General features: G+C 51.8%; 1 protein-coding gene across 1 annotated transcript; it reads left to right on the top strand.

Moving 5' to 3' along the window:
* The first annotated feature begins 314 nt into the window (after positions 1-314).
* LOC116221495 (calmodulin-regulated spectrin-associated protein 3-like) lies at positions 315-19742 on the top strand. The gene is given in 20 exon segments (XM_042708961.1): positions 315-1191; positions 10106-10267; positions 10517-10579; positions 11015-11047; positions 12463-12601; positions 12969-13108; positions 13554-13641; positions 13756-13798; positions 14168-14229; positions 14513-14585; positions 14745-14820; positions 14823-15168; positions 15243-16109; positions 16112-16824; positions 16980-17104; positions 17546-17814; positions 17922-18024; positions 18135-18253; positions 18942-19060; positions 19351-19742. Coding segments are annotated over 20 exon segments (4164 nt in total). The 5' UTR covers positions 315-870; the 3' UTR covers positions 19654-19742.
* Positions 19743-22375: the final 2633 nt, after the last annotated feature.

Raw genomic sequence — 22375 nt, 5'->3', positions numbered from 1 at the left:
TGTGTTCTTGTACTTTAGCTGTGAGACCTATTAAAAATGTTCTCTGTGAATAACCATCTTTAATAATCCTATACTAATGTGACTGTCCCATTATAAACCAATAAGCTGAGCACAGTGAGAGGGCTGTGTTGAAGGGTGGGGACCCGGTGTGGCTCGTCTTGCTGTCCCTGTCAGGTGTTTTTGACTGAAGTGTGTGGATGCACGTGTGCGTCCCTGTTTTCTTTGCTCCCGGCTCTGCAGGAGGGAAAACAGTGCACTGTGGGATAGCGTTTTAGTTGGGGAGGCGAGGGGCTGGGGCCAGGGGGGGGTCTTGTTGGGGTGGTTGCTGTTGAATGGATGCTGCTGCCTTCTCTCACCGGGAGCAGTCAAGCAGAGGCGGAAGTGTATGCTCTGGGAAAACCCGCTTAGATGAAACCAGAGCCCAGGCCGTCATTTCTGTCATCCTAGCCTAAGCCCTGCAGCCCTGGATTTGGTGACTGGGCTGCTTTTCAGAAAGACACTGCGCGCACACACACACACACACTCACATGCACTCATCAACCCATGCTTCGTTTAACCTCTTGTCTGCTCACTCATTCGTATGATTCTGTCCGCAGGCCAAAGGGCCGTGGCCTTCTGGTGAAACTCTGTGTGTGTGTGTGTGTGTGTGTGTGTGTGTGTGTGTGTGTGTGTGTGTGTGTTACTGTTGGCTGTAGCCTTGGCCATATCTCTTTCACAAGAGCTGTGAGAAAAGCCCCTATAGCTCTGGGTGTTGTTCATCATGCCCAATAAGGGAACACTTTATCGCTCCCCGCCACACTCTCATATACAGATCATTTGGGAGCGCTTACTTCCTCTTGAAGAGCTCCACAGATCCTCACTCCCAGGCTGATGACTCTGTCCTCCTCTGTGCTCCCCGTAGAGAACGTTCCGGAGGAGCTGCGAGACCCCTTCTACTGCGATCAGTACGAACAGGAGCACCTGAAGCCCCCGGTCACGAGGCTCCTGCTCTCCCCAGAGCTCTACTGCCGCACCTACAGCCTGCTGCTGGGACAGGGACAGGGACAGGGGCCGTCGGGGGCCCCAGTGGCCGAGGGGTCCCCCAAAGACAACGGCGACCTCCTGCAGATCCTCAGTAAGCGGGGCCTGGTCGCCAAGGACAAGAATGTCCCCATCACGGACGAAGACCTCCGCCACAAACCCATCAAAATGGTGAGGAAATGGGTGTGTCTGTGTATGTGTGTGTGTGGGGTGTGTACATCTATGATTAATGATGTTTTTCGCAGGGACCGAACAGAACGGTATGAAAGAATGACAACTATTCACATGCTCCCATGAGTATTGTACCTATGCTTCAGTTGTGGGGTTTGATTTGCGAGTTTTCATTTGTGCCAGCTATTTGTATGTTAATAATTCATGGTTCCCTCAATAGCTGTGAGCAGAACATGCCACCAATATTTTTACCATTTGGCAGATACCGTATAAAACAGTAAAGATGATTTAAAAACAACATCAGGAGTCATAATCACATTTGCCTATTGACATGGCTTTTATGACATTATCCCGTTCTTAGGTATGATGGTATCATTTTAGCCCATCAAAATTGCAAGAACTCTGTCTATGTATGAACTCTGTGTATGTGGGTGCTTATGTGTTGGTGTGTGCATGTGTTTTTGGATCAGTGTGAATTCATGTGTTGGTGTGTGTGTGCATGCATGCATGTGAGGTGGTGAGCTTGGTGTGTGTGTAGTGGGGGGTCTGTGTGTTCATGAATAATTGAGCGTGTGTGTGTGTGTGTGTGGTGGCCAACACCACTTGAGATCAGAGCCTAACCAAAGGCAGCCTGACTGCGCTCGAAACCGCCCAAATGTCACAATCAATCCTGCTATCGACCCTGTTGCCTTCCAGCCACGTGGAAGGATTGTTTCCCCTACCCCCAGTCCTACCCTTCAGCCACCCCCACCCCTCATCCAGGGCTATGTGCACTCCTGGGCAGCAGGCGCAGGGTGGGGGTGGGGGTGGGAGGTGGGGTTGGATCTTGTTTATCTCGTGATTCTGGGGGATTAGAAGACATCAAAAACAGCCCCTGCCACTATCCCTCCCCCAACCCCAATTGCGAAACCAATCCCTCGGGATGAGCGGATCCAGCTGTAAGGGATGGGGGCTGTTGCGTGCTGCTGTTGCATCATGGGAGCTGTGGTGTGCGCGGGTCAGGAGTCAGGAGCACAATGGAGCAGGTACACAATCAGTGGTCAGCAGTGGACTCGCCTCTGGGAACAAAGCCACACACAAAGCACAGTGGGGCCAGCGGTGACCCGAGTCTTCCTCCTTGTTGCGTGCTTGTGTGTGTGTGTGTGTGTGTGTGTGTGTGTGTGTGTGTGTGTGTGTGTGTGTGTGTGTGTGTGTGTGTGTGTGTGTGTGTGTGTGGGGGGGGGGGGGGCACATTTATGTCATTTTTGTGTGTGTTTGTATGTCATCTCTGTGTGTGTTACATGTGTGTTTATGTGACTCATTTGTGTGTGTGTGTGTGCGTGCGCATAACGTAGCGGCTCCCAGCAGGAATGAAGTAAATGCGGGCACAGCGCCTGCTTGGCTCGTAGATCAGCTTTGGCATCATTAGGAGCCCCTCAGCTCTCTTCCACTCTGTGTCCTTGCCTGGCTCATCTGACTGTTAACATTGTTCTAATGACGGTTCCCCAGCTGGAGCTGACTGGGGGGGGACCCCTCTAACGGTCTAAAGAGGGTTAGCTCCTCTCTGACCTCTCACCTACTGTAAAAGTAATAAAATGAGGCCTCTAATTGAACAAAGTACAGATGTAAATTCTTAACCCTAAGTATGCTTTTCTCTGGTAGTTTGTGTGAAGTAGTTGCTGTTGACCTGTGAGGTTGCTTTTCCCCCTGCAGGGATGTGCAGCTACCACACTCTCAGCTGTTTGTCCTGTTCTGTCCCCGCTGTGGGAGTCTCTATGGAGGCATGGGGGGAGGAGCTCATGCTTCGGGTGTGTTCTGTGTGTGCGCGCGTGTTTGTATGCGCTGTATGTGTGTTTACGCGTGTGCTGTGTGTGTTTGCGTGTGTGTGTTTTCATGACTATATGAGTTTCTTTGTATGCTGTGTGTGTGTGTGTGTGTGTGTGTGTGTGTGTGTGTGTGTGTGTGTGTGTGTTCACGAGTGCCTGTTTCTGTATATTGTGTGTGTGTGTTTGCCTGTGTGTGTGAGTGTGTTTGCCTGTGTGTTGTGTTATTGTGTTCTATGCTCTGCTGTCCTCTGCCTGGAGTCGTGTGTGTGTGTGTGTGTGTGTGTGTGTCTGGCAGCAGGTGTCCCTACTCTCCCGGGGTCATCAGATCAGTGATGCACCAAGCGCCGCCCTTTTGCCTTCGCCCAGAACCTGGTGTTCAGCTCCAGGCGGGCGGTGCACTGTCATGATCTCTGCGCTGGTGCGCCGGCGCACCCTCAATCTGTGACTGGCTGTGGTGGCGGCGGCGGTGGTGGCGGTGGCAACGGGTGAAAGTGGGTCAGGCGGCAGCATTAGGACAGAAGCAACAGCAGCAGAAGCAACAGCAGCAACGGCAATCTGCTGCAGCATGGCACACATATTAGAACTCCGCACACTGGAGCTCCAGCCTGATCCTCACAGATTCACACACCCCCACACCCACACCCACTCATGAATGTGCGCATATTAATATGTTCATCCCAATCTTTGTCAGTAGGGAAGTGTATGAAAGATCGTAGCACCCAGTGGAGTTAATATTCCCTGTAGCCTCAAAAAATGAAAATGTCTAATTTGGCTCTCCAACCACCCCAAAAAAATGACTGTCCTAGTTAGCCAAACACGGTGACTCCCCAAAGCAGACAAACTCTGGGAAAGACACTCTCTGTCTGGGAGAGACACACTCTCTGTCTGGTGACGGCCCTGCCAGTCATCACCCATCATTCCCGCGGCCCTGTGGCTGTCCGCTGCCCAGCCCAGCCCCCCACCACTCCTCAGATTGAGGATAAAGATCTGTGAAGATTAGCGATAATCTGCCATCCAGACTCCACGTCATCATGCCAGCCCATATTAAATCACCGGCAGCAACGCTGGGAGAGTCTTCACACACACACGTATCGTGCCGTGTACCTTCACCTCATAAACAGTCTGAGGAATTTTAACGTCCACAATAAACGGGCTGCCAGTGATACTACTGCCTGTGGAGTAGTGTAAACACAGCTATACCCTTCTTTAAGGGGTCTCTGTGTCACCTCATGCGGTGCATACATGACGAATGCCTTGTGTGGCCTGCGTTTGACTTCACTCCAAGATGGCCGCCAGATGTTCTGCTGACAAATTGCGAAGGGAAGTTTGGGTTGATAAGGGTGTTGTTGATCTCAGGCTGGATTGGTGTGCCTTTGCAAGTTAATGAGCTTTAAATACCCTGGAATGTTTTCAATCTCCTTTCTTCTCCCCAAGTTGCTTATTGCCTCAGAGGTTCACCCCGTTGTGTAACTTGCACACACCTACCCCAGGCACCGGGCTGGACTGGGCTGAGTGTCTGTTCATGCTGTCAGTTCTCTCCCGGAGGGTATGTCCAGGTACGGGGTTTAGTTACAAACATGGGCAACTTAATTCAGTCAGTAGTAAACCTAATAGAAAAACAAAGCCAAAGGGCTCTTCTATTAGGAGGTTTACCACTGACTCTTGAGTTAACTTACCCAAGTTTGTCACTAAACCACATACTTGGAAATACCCCCCAGGTTTGTCAGTTTGAGTCAGTGCCAGATGTGTGTGTGTCCATTGGGCTCTGCCGCCTGAGAAGGCATGCCAGATATTCCCTTTCAGCATTTAACGCAGCAAATATTTTGGATCCAGCACAGCTCAACTTGTGTTTTTCTTTCCCTTCATCTGACTGTTTGTAATCAACTTGAAATGCCTGTTTATTTGATATATTTCAAAAAAGGGAATGTCGCAATGTTTACCAAGTGCCTTGCACATTCAGATTGTGTGTGTGTGTGTCTGTGTGTGTGTGTGTGTGTGTTTACCCAGCCATGGGGTAAAGAGGGGTGGGTCCCGCTCGGAGCTCAACGAAAGGGGCTCCTGGAAATCTCCCTAGGGGAGGCCTCTGATCCCTCTGTTTGTCTACGTCTAAGGGCAGGGGGCAGCAGGGTGGCGGGGTGTGGATCAGGGGGGGTGGGTAGTTGGGTGGGTATTTGGTGCGGGCTAAGCATTAGACCTTACAGTAACCTCCAGCCTAATCAGCAGGGCCACTGCTGACAAGCCTTTGTTGGGATCAGCTATGTGGTGATGCTGAGCATTAGTGAGCTCTGCTCCCTGAGCCCCCCTCTGAGACGGGCTGCGCTCTGCTCTGCTGTTCTCAGATCAGGTTGAAGTTCACTTCCAAGGTTCGCAATTGTGTGTTTGTATGCGTGGGAATCCTGTGTTTGTGGTTGTATGTGTATAAGAGTATTATAAGAGTGACTCGGGAGGAAGGAGGAAGGGCTGTTGTTTAACCGAGTGCCATGCAGGGCTGCTCAGGATTGCGTTGAGGTGCATTGTGGGTCATACTTGGTTGTTATGGCAATCTGGCAGGCTCTGTGCTCTCTGTGTTCCCGGCCCGCTTCACTCGCTTCCCTCTCATTAGCCAAACTTGTGATTTGGCTTAGCAAGTTCTGGAGGGTCAGTGAGGGAAATCCACCCTCAATGTCTCTGTCTCTCTCTCACACTCTCACACACACACACACACACACACACACACACACTGGCTCACTCTTGCACATACACACTTGCTTACTCATTCATTCTTTCTCTCTCTCTCTCTCTCTCTCTCTCTCTCTCTCACACTCACACTCACACTCACACTCACACTCACACTCACACTCACACTCACACTCACACTCACACTCACACTCACACTCACACTCACACTCACACTCACACTCACACTCACACTCACACAGTCTCTTTCTCTCTTCCTTCCTTTCTTTCATTTCTTTTCTTTTCTCACTCTCTTTTGTCATAATTTACTGCCTCCTCCAAATAGTTGCTGATCTGAACAACAGAGTGGGGCTCATGACCTACACTACAGTCTACACTCCAATTGGCTGTTACACACACACACACACACACACACTCACACTCACTCTTCCTCCCTCTTTGTCTCTTTTCCCCTCTCTCTCATGCACATGCGCGCGCACACACTCACACAGAGCGACAGACAGTGAGCGGTTTAGTTTATCTTTCCCTGTCTCTCTCAGGAACAGTTCCTAACAGTGTGTTCATAGCTCACTGGGAGTTTTGTACTGTCACACATTGTTTGCATCAGACTCCCCCCCCCTCCCACCCTTGTTTTCATTGTTCAATTATGCGTTTCAAGTGTAGCCCAGTAATCTGCATTTCCTTGCTCGGCACACCAGACACAAACACTCGAGCCGAGCCTCTCCGCCTCACTCTCAGTCTCTAAACATCTGCCCCCCCCCCCTCGCCCACCACCCCCCAAGACTCCACTCAGGACATTTTCCACGAACAGGAAGCTCGGGGGTGTGGTGGTGGTGGTGGTGGTGGTGGTGGGTAGGATGACACTGGAACCTTCCTCTCTCCAAAGACACAGCCTTCCTCCAGCTATGCTCCAGCTCCAATGGGTAAGAGAGGCACAGAGCCAGCGGGTGAGACCGGGGAGAGAGAATGCTATGTGACAGGGCACCACCAGCAGCTAGAAAACACCCCCTGACTCTCTCTCACACTTGCATGCAATGACACACACACACGCACACACACACACACACACACACACGCACACGCACACGCACACGCACACGCACACGCACACGCACACGCACACGCACACGCACACGCACACGCACACGCACACGCAGGCACACACACACAGACACACACACACAAAAACTTGCATGCAATGACACACACACACACACACACAAACTTGCATGCACTAACACACACACACACAAACTTGCATGCACTGACACACACACACACTCTCTCACACACACACACACACACACACACACACCAGCCTCTGCCTCTCCTCAGCTGTGTGGCAAGGTCAGCAGTTTGCTGCACGCTCCGACGGACATGCTGTCCGGACACACACTGCCAGTGGAACGGAAGCCAGCGGGCACAGTGCTGTGCTGTGAGTGCACCTCATTCTCACCTTAAGAGACGCGCTGGCGACAGACTCTAATGTTGTTAGCCTCCCATGCTAGCACGCCTGCTTCCCTCCCTCCCTCCCATGCTAGCACGCCTGCTTCCCTCCCTCCCTCCCATGCTAGCACGCCTGCTTCCCTCCCTCCCTCCCATGCTAGCACGCCTGCCTGCCTCCCTCCCTCCCATGTCCGAGGGCGCGAGTTTGAATCCAGTGCTGGACTGTGCTTTTCTACTTTCGACAGCCAACCCGGGCAACACTCACATACACGAACACAAAGAGACAAACACACACACACAAAACTCTGACACATGCACGCACACACACACAGACATACAGCAGGCCCCTGACAGAGGAATGTGTTATGATGACCTGTGTTGCACGGTGCTGAGTTAATGATTATAACAGAGACCATGCCTGTGGTTAGCCCAGAGCCAGGAGGAGGAGCCAGCCAGGGCACAATCACACATACACTATGTTCTCCAGGACAGCTTGCACTTTAAAGGAAGACGGATATAGATAGCATGAATGGCACTGTAAGCATGTTTTGTCTAATCTTGATTTGTTGATGATTTGTTTAACTTAATTTGTTTCCTGACTAATCGAACGGACAGTTTTATTATGTCTAAGTTGTCATGTAAAAATCCTTGGCAGCCTAGATCTTTTCGTTTGTGTGTGTGTGTTTTATGTGTGTGTGTGTGTGTGTGTGTGTGTGTCTGTGTGTATTTGGCCTCCCTTCGTCTGTCTCTGGGGCTCGGCTTGGCTCCCCTGTAGAGTAAGAGGAAGTCTGGCCTGCCGGGTGTCCTTGAGAGCTCCTGACAACCCTGACAGCACTCTGCCATAAACTCTCACGCCTGGACGCCGTCCTCAGGAGGATCCCACACTCACTCACTCTCCCCCCCCTCTCTCCCCCCACGACCACTGTCATCACGCTCTCTGTCAGGCTCCTCAGTAGATCCAACATCCCAGCACCAGCTCAGAACACCTGATAAGTTAAACCCACAGCTGGTTTGCTCAGGTGCCGGTCAACTGGGAAATCAACTGCAATTGAGTATAAAATCAATCTGTCACCTGAACTCCGTTATTCAAGCAGTATGGTTATTTACTTAGTGTTCACCAAGTATGCTTAGCACAGACTACAGAAGATGCTCAACAGACATATTTTTATAATAATTGTTACTAGTTATATAATTAAGGCAGGAGAGACCTCAGGGTTCTTGCGCTAGAGTCCTACTGCTAATGTTGACTTGGTCCACAGGAAAACCTCTATTTCCTGATGACTCTGCAAAGCTGCCGGAATATTCCTGGCTGTTCGAGGATGCGAACCTAGAATCTAATCTAAGCAATTTAAAGCTTGCCTATCTTGCCCTCATCGGGGTCGTCTCACTCTTCCCTGCCATGACTAGGCCTCTGGGCCTCCGTGTGAGGCACAGGCAGCCCCAGGTCCAGAGGGTGTCCACAGGCGTGGTGCTGGACACAGAGGCTAATGGCCTAACCCTCTTAGCGGCGCTAAGGCGCTCTCGGGGCCCAAGCCTGAGCTGAGTGTGTTGTTCGGGCAGGTTTAATGGGCTCCGCGCCCTCAGATGGAGTCCCTGTAATGGGCTAACTCGGTAAGAATGTGGAAGTTAATGGGCCTTTTTGGACGTGAACTGTTTGCGGAGCTCACACTCAAGCTTGTGTTTGTGATGGTGTGTGGGATGGCCACTTGGGTGTTTTTTTTTTGCATGTGCACTAAAATGACTCCGCTGAATCGTTGTGTATGATTGGTGGGTTGCAAATATGGCAGAACATGCTTATTAGCTCGGAGTATTGCCAGTACCCCTCTTATCCCACTTGTGCACACACACACACACACACACACACACACACACACACACCAGTGGTGTTGACTAACAGGAGGGAGCGCTGCAGAGCTGGCTGATCCCAGGTGAATTGAGTGCAGCACCGTGCAGAAGCACAGATCCCTGCAGTCTGTCACACATGAGTCATGCTGCTGTAGCTCACTGAGGAGGAGGAGCAGAGCAGGAAGGGCAGAGAGAGAGAGGAGAGAGGAGGGGGAGAGAGAGAGAGGGCGAGAGAGAAGAGGGCGAGAGAGAAAGAGGGCGAGAGAGAAGAGGCGAGAGAGAGAGAGAGATAAATAAATAAATAAATAAATAATGTCTCCAACATCAAAGTAATGAGATGAGGGAGGAGGGGTTATGCCTGGAAAAGTGAAATGATGGGAGAGAGGGGAACTAGAGAGTGTAAATGGATGCTAGGAGCACACTGACCCATCTAGCTGGGGGTTCAGCTGCAGTAGCTATGTCTTGTTTTGTCATTACAGCATACACAAGCCTGTTATGGAGGACACGCATGCTGCCCTGTTGTCCCCATCATACTCTGCCTTCTTTAGTCTTGCCCACCTCCACTCGCTTGCTCTCTCACACTCTCACCCTCCATGCCTCTCTGTCTTACTCTTGTTCTCACTCTTACACTATCCGTCTCTTTCCTTGTGGTTTGTGGTCTCTTTTTCTAGGTCCTTTTATCTTTTACAGTCTATTCTGTCACCCACTTTCTGACACCCAGCCTGCCACCCCCCCTCCCCCCACACACACTCCCACACTCTGTCTCTCCTTCCCTCTCTCTTGTTCTTTCTCCTACCCACACACACACACACACACACACACAGTCACGCACCCACACATTCATTTTCCTCCAAATGAGAATCAGCCCCTGGAGACCTCTGCTGGCTGTGTGTTACGTGGGTGTATCGCACGCCTCGTGTTGCCTCGCCAACGCACAGGCTCAGCGTGTGCCAGCCTGGGCCTGCTGGTGCCACCTGGGCCGCTCCAAACGTCGGCACCGGCCAGTGGCCTGCCCCGCTGTTCCATTAAGCTGAGTAAGTAAGCCCGCTGGGCCCTGATGTCTGTGGCGCTGGTGTCTGGGTCGGGTTCTGACTGTGGTCTGCTCTGTGGCCCCCCCTCCCCCTCCCCTGTGTCTCCTGCAGACTGCCCACTTGGCGCTGATCGACGCACTGATGGCGGTGGGTGCCATGGAGACGGTTAGTGCTGCGAGGACGAGAGGAGCTGAGCTGCTGGAAGGAAGAGGAGGAGGAGGAGGAGGAGGAGGCAGCGGCTGGGAGGAGCCCCTGCTCCAGTGGGTCATCGGGGTAGGTCCAGCTGCTGGGAGCTTCAGCGGCCCCTTCTCATATGTGTGCTGTCTGTTTGTGCAGATTTAGAGCCCGTGGGTTGGAGCCAGTGCTTCTGTCAACGCAGAGGAAGGGATCACTGGTTTATCACACCAGACCTGCGGGCTTATTTCTTCATGTGTTTACATGTGTGTGTGTCTGTGTGTGTGTGTGTGTGTGTGTGTGTTGTGTGTGTGTGTGTGTGTGTCTGTGTGTTTTTCTTGCTTCCAGCTGAATCAGACGCTGATGGAACTCACAGAGGGCCCACAGCTCAGACAGCAGCTCCGACCCACAGCCCGTCCAGCCCTCTGTAAGCACATCCTCTCTATCGCACGCTTACACCCCCCCCCCCCCCCCCATATATGTATATACTCATACTCATGTACACACACACACAAACTTACTTTAATTAACAGCATTCATAAAATGGTGATCGTTTTAAATCGAACTCCTACGAATGCATCCACAAATGCCAGTCAGCTGCTGACCTCCACACACACACACACACACACACACACACACACACACACACAAGCAAATGCGTCTTTTTTTCCATCAGAATCCTCGATCCTCGCCTGCTAAGATTAGTCCTGTAGGTCAGAGTCTGTCCTTTCTCCTCAGTTTTCCTCCCCATAATGGCTTTAATGTCTGTCCTCTCCTCTCTTCCTGGCTGTCTCTCCTCTCTTTTTTCCCCCCCTCTTTCGCCTGTCCCTCACTCCTTTCTAACAGTGTCCCACCCGCTGGTACTGGAAACTTGTTCCTGTAAGTCTGTCTTGCTTTTCGTCCTCTCGTCTTTTCTTTCTCATATTCCTCCTCCCTCCGCCTCCATTTCCTGTCCTGTTCTGAGGCCCTTCAGTCCCTATCGCCCCCTGGTTCAAAGCTACTCTGCTGCTACTCCTGTTGTGGCTGCTGCTGGCTTGTTGGATTGCCCCCTCTCTGCTGAAGCTCTGGCATGAGGTTGGGTTGGGTGGGTTCCTCTGCCTGAGGGGGGGCTCCCGTCTCCGGTCGGATATCTAATACGACCCAATGGGGCTGCAGGGTTGGCAGCTCAGAGGAGACGAGTGAGTATGCAATATGGTAACGCATGTAGCGTTATATCTCAGAACACACAGCTTGAATGAAACCCCTGGGTCCCCCCCCCCCCCCGACACCTCACTTCAACTCCTTTTTGTGGAACATCATGGAATGTTGGAATGATGCGTGAATCCGATGTGGAAGACACTATCCCAGTGAGACGGGTGAAAGTGGGGCCAGTCTGCCAGGTAGAATAAAACATTTGCATCCGTGGTGGTTGGACCGTGTGGTTGGACCATCACTAGTTCACTCCTCACAGATGAATGATCTTACCTGCTCTAGCCGATCCAGCCGATCTACTGGATATCCTTCACAGATAGAGAGAGAGGTATTGTGTGTGTGTGTGTGTGTGTGTGTGTGTGTGTGTGTGTTGTGTGTGTGTGTTGTGTGTGTGTGTGAGAGGTGTAGGCAGGAACAGCAAGAGCATATCAGAATGCCAGTGATCTTAGAGGTTCCCACCTTTTTAATTGGCTTGTCATCATGTGAGAATAGCTCTGTGTGTGTGTGTGTGTGTGTGTGTGTGTGTGTGTGCGCGCGCGCACTCTAGCATCGGTTGAGGGGCGTTCACACAGCCGCCTCTGTTCGGCGCTTTGACCCGTCTGAAGTCTCGCCCTGCTCTCTCCTGGGACCTGGCTGTCCTAGTTTCCCTACCCACAATGCTCTTGCTGTTCCTGCCTACACCCTATCTCACACACACACGCACACACACACACACAATATCTCTCTCTCTCTCTATCTCCCATTACCTCCTCTGCTTTCTCAGAAAGTATTGTCGTTTCTGAGTCTCTGCCGACGGCCGTGTTCATCCTCCCCTCCATGGGCACCGCCTCCACTTCCACTCCGCCTGCTCTGTTTGCATGTGCATCACAGGGAAACTATTTGTTGCACTACATGCATACATGCCTGAAAGACCAGCTGAACCAGTTTGAGCTCCACACATTTTGCCTGCCTTGTTTTTACTCCATGGATGGATTAAGTGGTTTTTATTTGCTTGTATGGAGAGAAAAAAACAAACAAACTTGGATCCTTTTGTTCTGGTCTGATCTGTGGATTGTACCCCGTGTGCTAAACCTCACCCCCATCTCTTCCCCCCCCGTCCTCAGATAAGGTACAGGAAGGATAAGATGCTCTCCAGGCAGAAGCCCTTTTTCCCGCTGGTGAGCGAGGTGAAGGATCTCAGCAACGGCTGTGCCATCGCTGCAGTCATCCACTACTACTGCCCAGGCCTGCTGCGTCTGGAGGGTAAAGTCTCTTATCTCCCCCCGGCCAGCCAGCCTGCCCCCAACCCCCAACCCTCCCACCCTCTGCTCCCAGCCTTGCCCACCCTTATCTACCCTCCCCCCTGCCTGATCTGATCCTTTGCTGTGTAACGGCCCTTTTCTATTATTAATGCCGACCGGGTCACTGGTTGAACACTGGCATTCCTCGACATACTCACTCACACTCTCTCTCTCTCTCTCTCTCTCTCCTCTCTCCTCTCTCTCTCCTCTCTCTCTCTCTCTCTGTCCTCTCTTTCTCTCCCTCTCTTTCTCTTCTCTCCCTCCCGCTCTCTCTTTCTTTCTCTTCTCTCTCTCTTCTCTCTCTCTCTCACCGTCTGACCTGCTTTCAGACGTGTGCATGAAGGAGTCCATGTCGGTGGCTGACAGCCTGTACAACCTGCAGCTGATCCTTGAGTTCTGTGAGAGCTGTCTGAGGAGCTGCTGCCCCCTGGTGCTGGAGGACCTGCTCTACGCCCCGCCTGAACTGCAAGTATGTGTCGTCAGCACTGCAGTCCTACCTTACATACACACCCACAAAACTAATTTGATATGACTAAGCATGCACATGCCACACCCCACGCTTTCTGATTTGATTTAATATTGCTTAAAGATTTTGAGTGCAATTCTGAAAAGCTGCAAAGTAACTACAGTTTCTTTCCTCTCTTTTGACATTCATAGTTTAAGTGCTTTCAATTCTTTGAGGTTATATAGTTTACATTTCATGTGTTCAATGTTGTCAATATGAGCCAAGTTCTAAATTACTTCTATTGTTATTTTTTTACATGACCTCTCAGTAATCTAAATAATTTTGTTGCCTGAGGTGATCTGGTTGTCATATCCTATTCAGCCATCTAAAGTGTTGCAAATGACTGTGCTATCGTTTCTCGTGTGGAACACCAATCTCTTGTTTTGGATTCATTCCCTCTGCTTTCCAGGTGAACATCTTGAGCTTTCTGGCAGAGCTCTTAAGGTGGTTCGAGATCCAAAAGCCAGAGTTTGTTCAACCTCTGCAGGCCATGGAGGGTAAGTGTGTGTGTACTAGGCGAAGATGTTGATTGATGTTTGTAGCAATAATACTGCATCATTATCTCATGTGGATGTAATTATTCCTTATTAGTAAAGAGTTGTGTTTTGCAGATGGTCCTGGGAAAACTGATGGTGGGACATCCAGTGGTAACAGGTACATGTCAATCTAGTAGGACTACTCACTCCACCCTGCAACTATTGATGCACCTCAATGGATATATTTCTTTTTTAATTTACTCAGGGATATTTATTTATCTATTCGTTGATTGTTATTTATTATTATTTAGCTGTGGCAGTTAATGTCCACAGCAACCCACATTTTTAGCTGTCTGTTGCTGCCTCTACTGTCTCGTTGTTTTTGTGACAATGACAAATAAAGTACTTTGAACTTGAACTTTGAACTACTGTGTCTCTGAAAAAACCCCTTGTTTATTTATGACCTCTCTAGATTAATCTACATCTTTCTCTCTTTAATATGATTATGATAGAAGTGTGTGTTTCCACTTCCTGTCTCTTCCTGCAGCTCTCCCTCCCTCTTCAAGAAGCCCTTCCTGCCCATTTCCTCCCCCATGTCACCAGTGCCAGGTAAGCGGAGTGGGATGTCATCTCCTCACAGCAGGCTTCCTGCTTGTCTGCGTCTGTCCATGTGTTGTTTTGAGGGCACGAAAGTGCTGGTGTAGTCCTGTCCCAGTTGTGTGTGTGTGTGTGTGTGTGTGTGTGATCCAGTCTATGTATCCAGTTTGATGTTTGTTTGTTTTGACACATTGTTTTTGTTGAATCCATTGTCGCCATTTTTTGTCTGTCTGTCTGTCTGTCTGTCTGTCTGTCTGTCTGTCTTTCTGTGTGTGTGCATGTGTATCCTTATCAGGCTCTCTTACTCAGTCTACCTCAATGTCTCATGTAGAGGCCGTTGGAAGAACATGGACAAAGAAACCAATCAGGTAAGGCTGATCTGCCTCCTCCATTTTAATAGCTGTCACTTTGCACTGGAGGTGCTGGGTGCTTATTATCCAATTATCCATCCGTTTATTATCAACTGTATTCTTTAACTTTGCCATTTTTATCTCTTCCTCTCCCCCTCTCTTTCTTGTCCTCTCCAGCCGTCCCCTGTCCGCAGTGTCCTTCAGCATCCCCTTCGGTCTGGACAGTGACGTGGACATCGTCATGGCAAGTCGGTGAGCGCCATCACCCGCTCCGTTAGCTCCGACAACCTGAACCGGGGCACCAAGGGCCTGACGCGCGCGCCCCACACCCCCCCGGAGGACCTCGGCCACATGTTCAGCAAGTCGCCCGCCAACGGCTCGCACCGGGCCTCCTGGGCCACGCCCACGCCAGACGCGCCCCTGCTGGCGGAGGAGAACGGGCTGGATGACACGGAGATGGAGATGGAGGCGGAGGCCGGCGAGCTGCCCACCATTGAGGAGGCGCTGCAGATCATCCACAACCAGGGCAAGCTGGAGCCGCGGCTGCACCCGGACGGAGCCCCGACGGCTCTACCTGCACTCGCCCGACGACCCCGCCAGCGCGCGTCACAACGGGAGCCCCGCCTCCTCTGCTCTCAGCTGCTCCGCCCCCTCCCGCTCGGGCGTGCACTACAGGCCTCACGCGCCGCCGCCGCCTCCGTCGTCTTCCTCTCCGTCCCGCGGCCCGCCACACGTCGGAGGGCTCGCGCGACGACGACTCAGTGCTGCGCGACGGCAGCGTGGACTCGGACGCCTCCGAGGACCTGCCGAGGACCGCCCACTCCACGCCGGCGACCCCGGTCTCCAAGCCCCGCCCCAGCAGCAGCAGCGGCGGCGACCACACGCCCGACAGCGGCGTCCGCATGACCAGCTTCGCCGAGAGGAAGAAGAAGAAGGTGCTGACTCCCACGCCTCAGGAGCCCGACGCCGATCCCACCAACCCTGCTTCAGCCCCGAACGTGACCACCAAGAAGACTGAAGAGAGCCCTGGCAAGAGCCCTGCCCTAAACACGGAGATGTCCGACCTGGGTGTCCGTCTGGAGGAGAAGCGGAAGGCCATCGAGGCTCAGAAGAAGCGCATCGAGGCCATCTTCGCCAAGCACCGGCAGCAGCTGGGCAAGAGCGCATTCCTGCAGCTAAAGAAGGGGCGCGAGGGAGAGGGAGAGGGGGAGGCTGAGGAGCAGACCAAGGGGGAGGTGAGCGCATCCTCCACAGAGGAGGACCTGAGCCGCCGGTCCCGTGCCGTGCAGCAGCCGCCAGAGATGCAGAAACACCCACAGCGCCACCTAGCGGAGGAAGAGGGTAACATGAAGCCGCACGCAGGCTCGAAGGAGAACAGGGAGGCTGCACAGGCTGGGGAGAAGGGCTCGGCTCCTCTCGGGGACTACAACAACGCCGTGACCAAGCTGAACGCGGCCCTCAGTTCGCTGCAGACCGACATGCATCGGCTGGCTGAGCAGCAGAAACATCTGATGCAGAAGAAGCCTGCGCCCGCCACTCCACCCATAGCTGGGTCATCCCCCCTGGCCCCAAAACGCCTCCTTCCCGCCTGTCTCGCGAGACCACACGGGACCTCCCTTCCGCCTCGTCCTCCCCCTCTCCATCGCGGAGGCTGGTCAGCCACACCACCCCGCCCAAATCCCCGGGGGCACACCGCCGGGCACAGTCGGCGCCCCCCAAGAGCCCAAAGCACCACCACGCGTCGCGGCCGGCGGACCTGAAGGTCCCAGTCTCCACCCGCTCGATCGTGGCTTCCCAGAACGTGGACAGCATCCCGCACCTGCGCCGCACCGCGCCTTGGCAGTGCCGCGACCAGAGCGCCTCTTCCTTCAGCTTCGGCCAGACGGGCACCTCCATGTTCCCTGAATCCTCCCGCAGGTCCACGCCCACGCCCTCCCACCTCCCCCACACGCGGGCCGGCCAGGATGACCTCGCCTCGGACGCTGGCTCCGCAGAGGAGCACGGTCTCTTCAGCCTGGAGCTGGAGGGCGCGTCCACGAAGGGGGGCAGCAGCTCGGGCGCGCCCTCCGAATGCTCGTTCGAGAGCGACGTGCCGGCCGCCGGGTTCAACGGCAAGCGCAGCAGCCTGATCGAGATCTCGCTGTCCTCGCTGAGAGGGCTGGAAGACGAACTCGACCAGTCCAACGACCCCTTCTCCGACTCCATGAGTGACCAGACGGAGCCGGAGCTAAAGTCTGGGGTCGGCTTCTTCTTCAAGGTCAGTGGACCGACAGCCGTCGCCCCATTGACTGCGAGTGTGTGTGTGTCTGTTTGGCAGTGTGTGTGTCCCTTTGTGTGTGTCTTTGTGTTTGTGTGTGTATATGGTAATGTGGTTGTATAAACCCCATCCCTGTGTGATGTGGCGCGTTGCAGCAGGATGAGGCTCGACCGGAGGATGAGATGGCCCAGCGGCGCGCCGCCCTGCTGGAGAAACAGCAGAAGAGAGCCGAGGAGTTGAAGAAACGCAGACAGGAGCAGGAGAGGGAGAGGGAGGCCAGGTGAGGCTCACACACACACACACACACACACACACACACACACACACACACACACACATACATACACATGCACATACGCTCCACAGCTCCTTACACCCATTACAGTACTTTATAAATCATCATAATACTTGCACATCAGTTATGATGCTTTCCTGAATCATGTAATGTTTGTCGAGTAGTGCATTGTTTCGATTATTTCTTTTGGTTAATAATTCCATCTCTATTGCTGTGTTTTGAAGAGGGTTTATTAAATGCATTTAAAAACAAAATGTCAGGATTTGTGCATCTGCCAACCCTAGATGGAAATCTGTTATAACACTTTTGATGTGAAAATGTATGACTTTCACTCTGATCATTTGCTACACAGCAGGGTGTCAGATTGTGCACCATATGTAGCTGTGGCGATTTCTCATTTGGCAGTTCGTTTCTGTCACCTTTTAGCCGATCAGCGTCAGGAGACGAGCTCCGACCGCAGACGCCGAGCACCCCGCCACCCCTGCGCACGCCCCCGCCCGAGGCCCCGTCCCATCGCCGTGGCAACTTCACGCGGAATGAGTACGAGATGCGGCGCCAGCTGAAGATCATGGACGACCTGGGCAAGGTTCTGAGGCAGAAGCCCACCACCGTGCGCGACGTCAAGAAGCAGCGGCCCAAGACCGTCTTCCACGATGACTCGGCCCTCTCGCGCAGCCCTTCCAAAGGCTTCCTGGGTATGACGCTAAGCTACTCTACGCTCCCACACTTCTTATCTTTTTTCCGCTGGGTTTGGGGGTTATTCATCATGTTAAATATGATACGCTTCCTCTTCTTCCGGTAGGTTCCAGGTTGAACAAAGTCTACTCTCAATCCACTATGAACCTGTCCTCTATGGCCAACGACACGGGTAGCAGCGGGACGCTGAGAGTCAGGAAATCTCCTAGGTGAGCACCACCTCAAGTCCAAGCCTCCAGTGCATTCGCGCAAATGTCGGATAATTCAATTTGTCCTCCCTTTTTTTTTCTAAATCTTTTCTGTCTTTCTTCCCCTGCAGTCGTTCTCACTCGCCGTCGAGGCTGATGTCACCGGGTCGGCTCACGAGCCACAACGGAGATAGGGACTGGGAGAACGCCTCCACCATTTCATCCCCTGCCTCCATTCCAGAGTACACCGGTACGGTTCACTCGCTGCTTCTCATCCTTCTGCGTACCAGAGAGCCAGGAGATTCAGAGACTGCCCAGAGAGAGAGAGAGAGAGAGAGAGAGAGAGAGAGAGAGAGAGAGAGAGAGAGAGAGAGAGAGAGAGAGAGAGAGAGAGAGAGAGAGAGAGAGAGAGAGAGAGAGAGAGAGAGAGAGAGAGAGAGAGAGAGAGGAGAGAGAGAGAGAGAGAGAGAGAGAGAGAGAGAGAGAGAGAGAGAGAGAGAGAGAGAGAGAGAGAGAGAGAGAGAGAGAGAGAGAGAGAGAGAGAGAGAGAGAGAGAGAGAGAGAGAGAGAGACTCCAATTACATTTATTACTTTTGTCACCTCATCAATTTGTGTCTTCTCTTTTATGACAAACACGGATATGTTGTTGATTCAAGCCAAAAGCTGATTTCCTAAACAACGGACAAAGTGCATGTCAATTTAAAGGTTTTGTCTATAGAAGGGTTGCTATCACCTATTCAGGTGACTGTCATAAATTCTTCTTCAAATTGCCTTAATGGCTGTTGTGAGTTGTCAGCTACTCAGTGGTAATTAGTGAGAATTTGTGTAACTAGTATTACGTCATGCCAGAGCATGATTCATTTGTGTCAATGTGACTGTAATTGAAATATGCATATGGGAAGCTACCCAATTCAATGCTGTGTCATGGTGCATTCCAGGCCCCAAACTGTACAAGGAGCCCAGCTTCAAGTCCAACAAGTTCATCATCCACAACGCCATCTCCCGCTGCTGCCTGGCAGGCAAGGTCAACGAACCCATCAAAAACAAGATAGTGGAGGTGAGAGACCTACCAGTCCGTGACCTCTGGGGGCTGCGTTCGGTCTTTACACTCAAACATGTCCACGCACTGCTGTGTGCTTTAAAGCAGAAAATATGTCCCCACTTGGTTCATCTGTCCACACAGGGTGCATGGGACCCTACCATTGATCAGCTTTGGTCTGTCCATTGTCCCACCTTCGTCCACCTTTCTCCACCACTGCGTTTTGCTTGTTATACACCACAGACATCTCCACTCGTTCCCCCTTTTTTAAACTACTTTTCTCCTCTCGCCTGTCCCCCGTTTCACAGGAAATGGAAAAGTGCGACGCCAACCACTTCCTGATCCTGTTCCGGGACAACAGCTGCCAGTTCCGGGCGGTGTACACCATGAACCCGGAGACGGAGGAGATGATGCGGCTGACGGGCATCGGCCCGCGCTTCATCAGCCCCGCCATGGTGGAGTCCATCTACAAGTACAGCTCCGACCGCAAGCAGTTCACCGCCATCCCGTCCAAGACCATGTCCATGAGCGTGGACGCCTTCACCATCCCCGGCCACCTGTGGCAGAGCAAGCGCCCGGGCACCCCCAAGAAACCCGGCACCCCCAAATAAAGCTGGCGCCGGTCTCTTGCCATCTGGGCTCTCCTCGGTTCAGCCCCCATCTCTACCCCGAAACCCCCCCCCCCCCCCCCCCCACCCTCCATCCTCTTCGACATTCCCCACAAGGTGGATGTTTCTCTCTCTCTCTCTCTCTCTCTCTCTCTCTCTCTCACCACCACCCCTCTCTCAGTGAGACAGAGAGAGGGGTGGTGGTGGGGTGGTCACCCGAAGTCCTAGAACACAAGAAGGAAATCTATGCCATCCCTGGCCTTTTGTGTGGAGGCCACAGCGCCCCCTGCAGCACTGCTCAGGGTGTTGCAGGACAGGCTCACTGAAGGGCAGAAATGCAGGCCTCGTCTGATACGGGCCCAGACCCACGTAGGAACACTCCAAATGAAGGCGATGAAATGATTGTGTAGACACAAAAAAATGTCAATCCTTAATCCTTTTGAATGAAGAAGAAAACATGTCCAAAAGAATCCTGCTTGGCTGGAACTGTCTCCTGACTGAAAGGGCTCGGACAGGCCCATGCTGCCGCGTCTCCTCCTGTCTTAATCTGTGTACCCTCAGTGCAGGCTGAAGGGTCAGAGTGGGACCAGAGTCTGTTCCACTGCCACAATCTGGACAGGTTGAGGAGATCTGTCATCTGTCATCTGTCTCTTCCCTCTTACCACCACATCAATGCACCCCCACTTTCTCTCCTTTATCTGTTTTGCTCTTTCCCACGCTATGTGTCTGTTTCCCCCCCCCCCCCAATGTTAGCCTTTCCTGTTAATCAGCTGGGAAGACCCCCCCCCCCCCCCCCCCGACTCCAGTTGAAATGATCCATTGCACTGCTCTCTACTGAATGTACTGCAGGGCTCCCCCCCCCCCCCCCCCCTCCTCTAATCAATGGGCTTCGTCTGTTCTGCTGTTTCCTCACTGGCCAGTCAGGATATGGGAAGACCATAAAGCGCTCTTCCATGGGTGGGGTGGTGGGGGGGGGGGGGGGGTTACAGATACTCTTACCATGCTGCTGTGCCTATATATCCGGATGACATGAAGGACTCTCACCCCCTCTCTCGCTGCAGACCCAACATTGTGTCCAATGAAGACATCTGGATGTGTGTGTGTGTGTGGGTGTGTTGTTATTCTCTCGTTTTATCTTTCCTTCTTTATACAAACTGCACTTTTGACATGTTTGTATAACGCATGTCAATCATCCAAGCCTTGCTGGGCCTGAGGAGACCATATCTGCGGACTCCGATTCAGGTTCTGAATCTTCTTCATGTATCTTCAGACCCTCAGTCATGTCCAGTGTCAGTTTACTGTCAGAGAGAAACTACCCCAGGACCTGTCTTATAGTCCTCATCAGCGCTACTGGAAAATGAGACCAGACTTCATACTCATTAGCATTGACAATACTCGTTAGCATTGACTTGAAATGACATGGATGGATTTAAAACAAAAAAAAACAGACGCAGATCAACAGTGATTTAATATGTACTCGCCTGAATCCTGTTTATTGATGATTCTTTTCCATTTTGACGATGATTTGTATAAAGTGAGGAGACTTTGTAAAGCTATCAAGCTAGCCTGCTATTTCAGCTCGAAAGGGGGTGTGTGTGTGTGTCAGTGAGTGTTTGAGAGAAAAGAGTGTATATGTGTGAGAGAGGGAAACCGGGCGAAAGACGAAGAGAGAGAGACAGTGTCCAAGAGAAGGAACGAATGAACTACAGTCGAGTCCAAAAGAAAAACTTGATCTTCCCTCTGATTAGGGTGAAATAAACCCTGTGCTGAGCGAACAAGCCATGTGTCATCCATTTTGGGTATCAAATGTGCTCACACCCCTCCTCAAAGGTACATTAATACGCATAAAAACATGCATACATACATACGTACACACATACCTACATACACACACACACATGTATACACGTAGACACAGGGTTGATAGACTGCTTCATTCCTGGAGCCTTCTCCTGACCAAGTCTGTGCTTTTGTTGTCTGTCTAACACTAGGCTGCTCTGTTTGTCTTCATGGCTCTTGCCATACTCATGGGGAGTGTAGAGGAGAAGCCAGAAGCTGATTTAATTTGTTTCCTCTTGGTATTCCTACTCTTTGCCTGCCCTGCCCTGCCCAAGGCTGCCTCTGTTGTGGTCCGCAGTGGGCAGTCAATATTCGCCTGCCAATCACCCCACATCTCACGAGAGTAGAGCGGAGTCGGACACAATCATGTTCTGTGTCAGAAAAAAACAAATCAGTCAAATGAACACTGCCTCCAACAGTTAACTTCATGTTGTTTATAGAACCGATGCGGAGATGTGAATATTTTTCTAAAACACTATGTGCAAAATGTCACCATTTAATGGTTTGGAATAGGTGAGTTTGATGAAGTTAAATGAATGGTCTGGAATGATTGTGTGTGTGTGTGTGTGTGTGAGAGAGCGAGAGAGACCACATCAGAGTGGTGATCTATAACTGGATTCTGTGCAATTTTCCTGTAGTTTTTGTTCTCACCCAGGGGTGTATTTATTGGGTTGGGAGTAGCAAAACCTTTTTTTTTTATGTTTCAAATATTATTTATGTTCTGTTTAGGTGGTGATTTCCATTCATTCATTCGCTCATTTCACATTTGTCATCTCTTGACCCCATCAGTGTCTTCACTTCCTTTTTATGTTGTTGCCATGTCAGTCTGTAGTGATATATTTTGTTTTTGTTCAAATTGTTCATGATTATGAAATTATCCCAGGTG

Source organism: Clupea harengus, chromosome 1 (genome assembly GCF_900700415.2).
Source record: "Clupea harengus chromosome 1, Ch_v2.0.2, whole genome shotgun sequence".
NCBI classification, from domain to species: Eukaryota; Metazoa; Chordata; class Actinopteri; order Clupeiformes; family Clupeidae; genus Clupea; species Clupea harengus.
The sequence above is the reverse complement of the archived record's forward strand: the minus strand, read 5'-3'. Positions and strand labels throughout refer to the sequence as shown.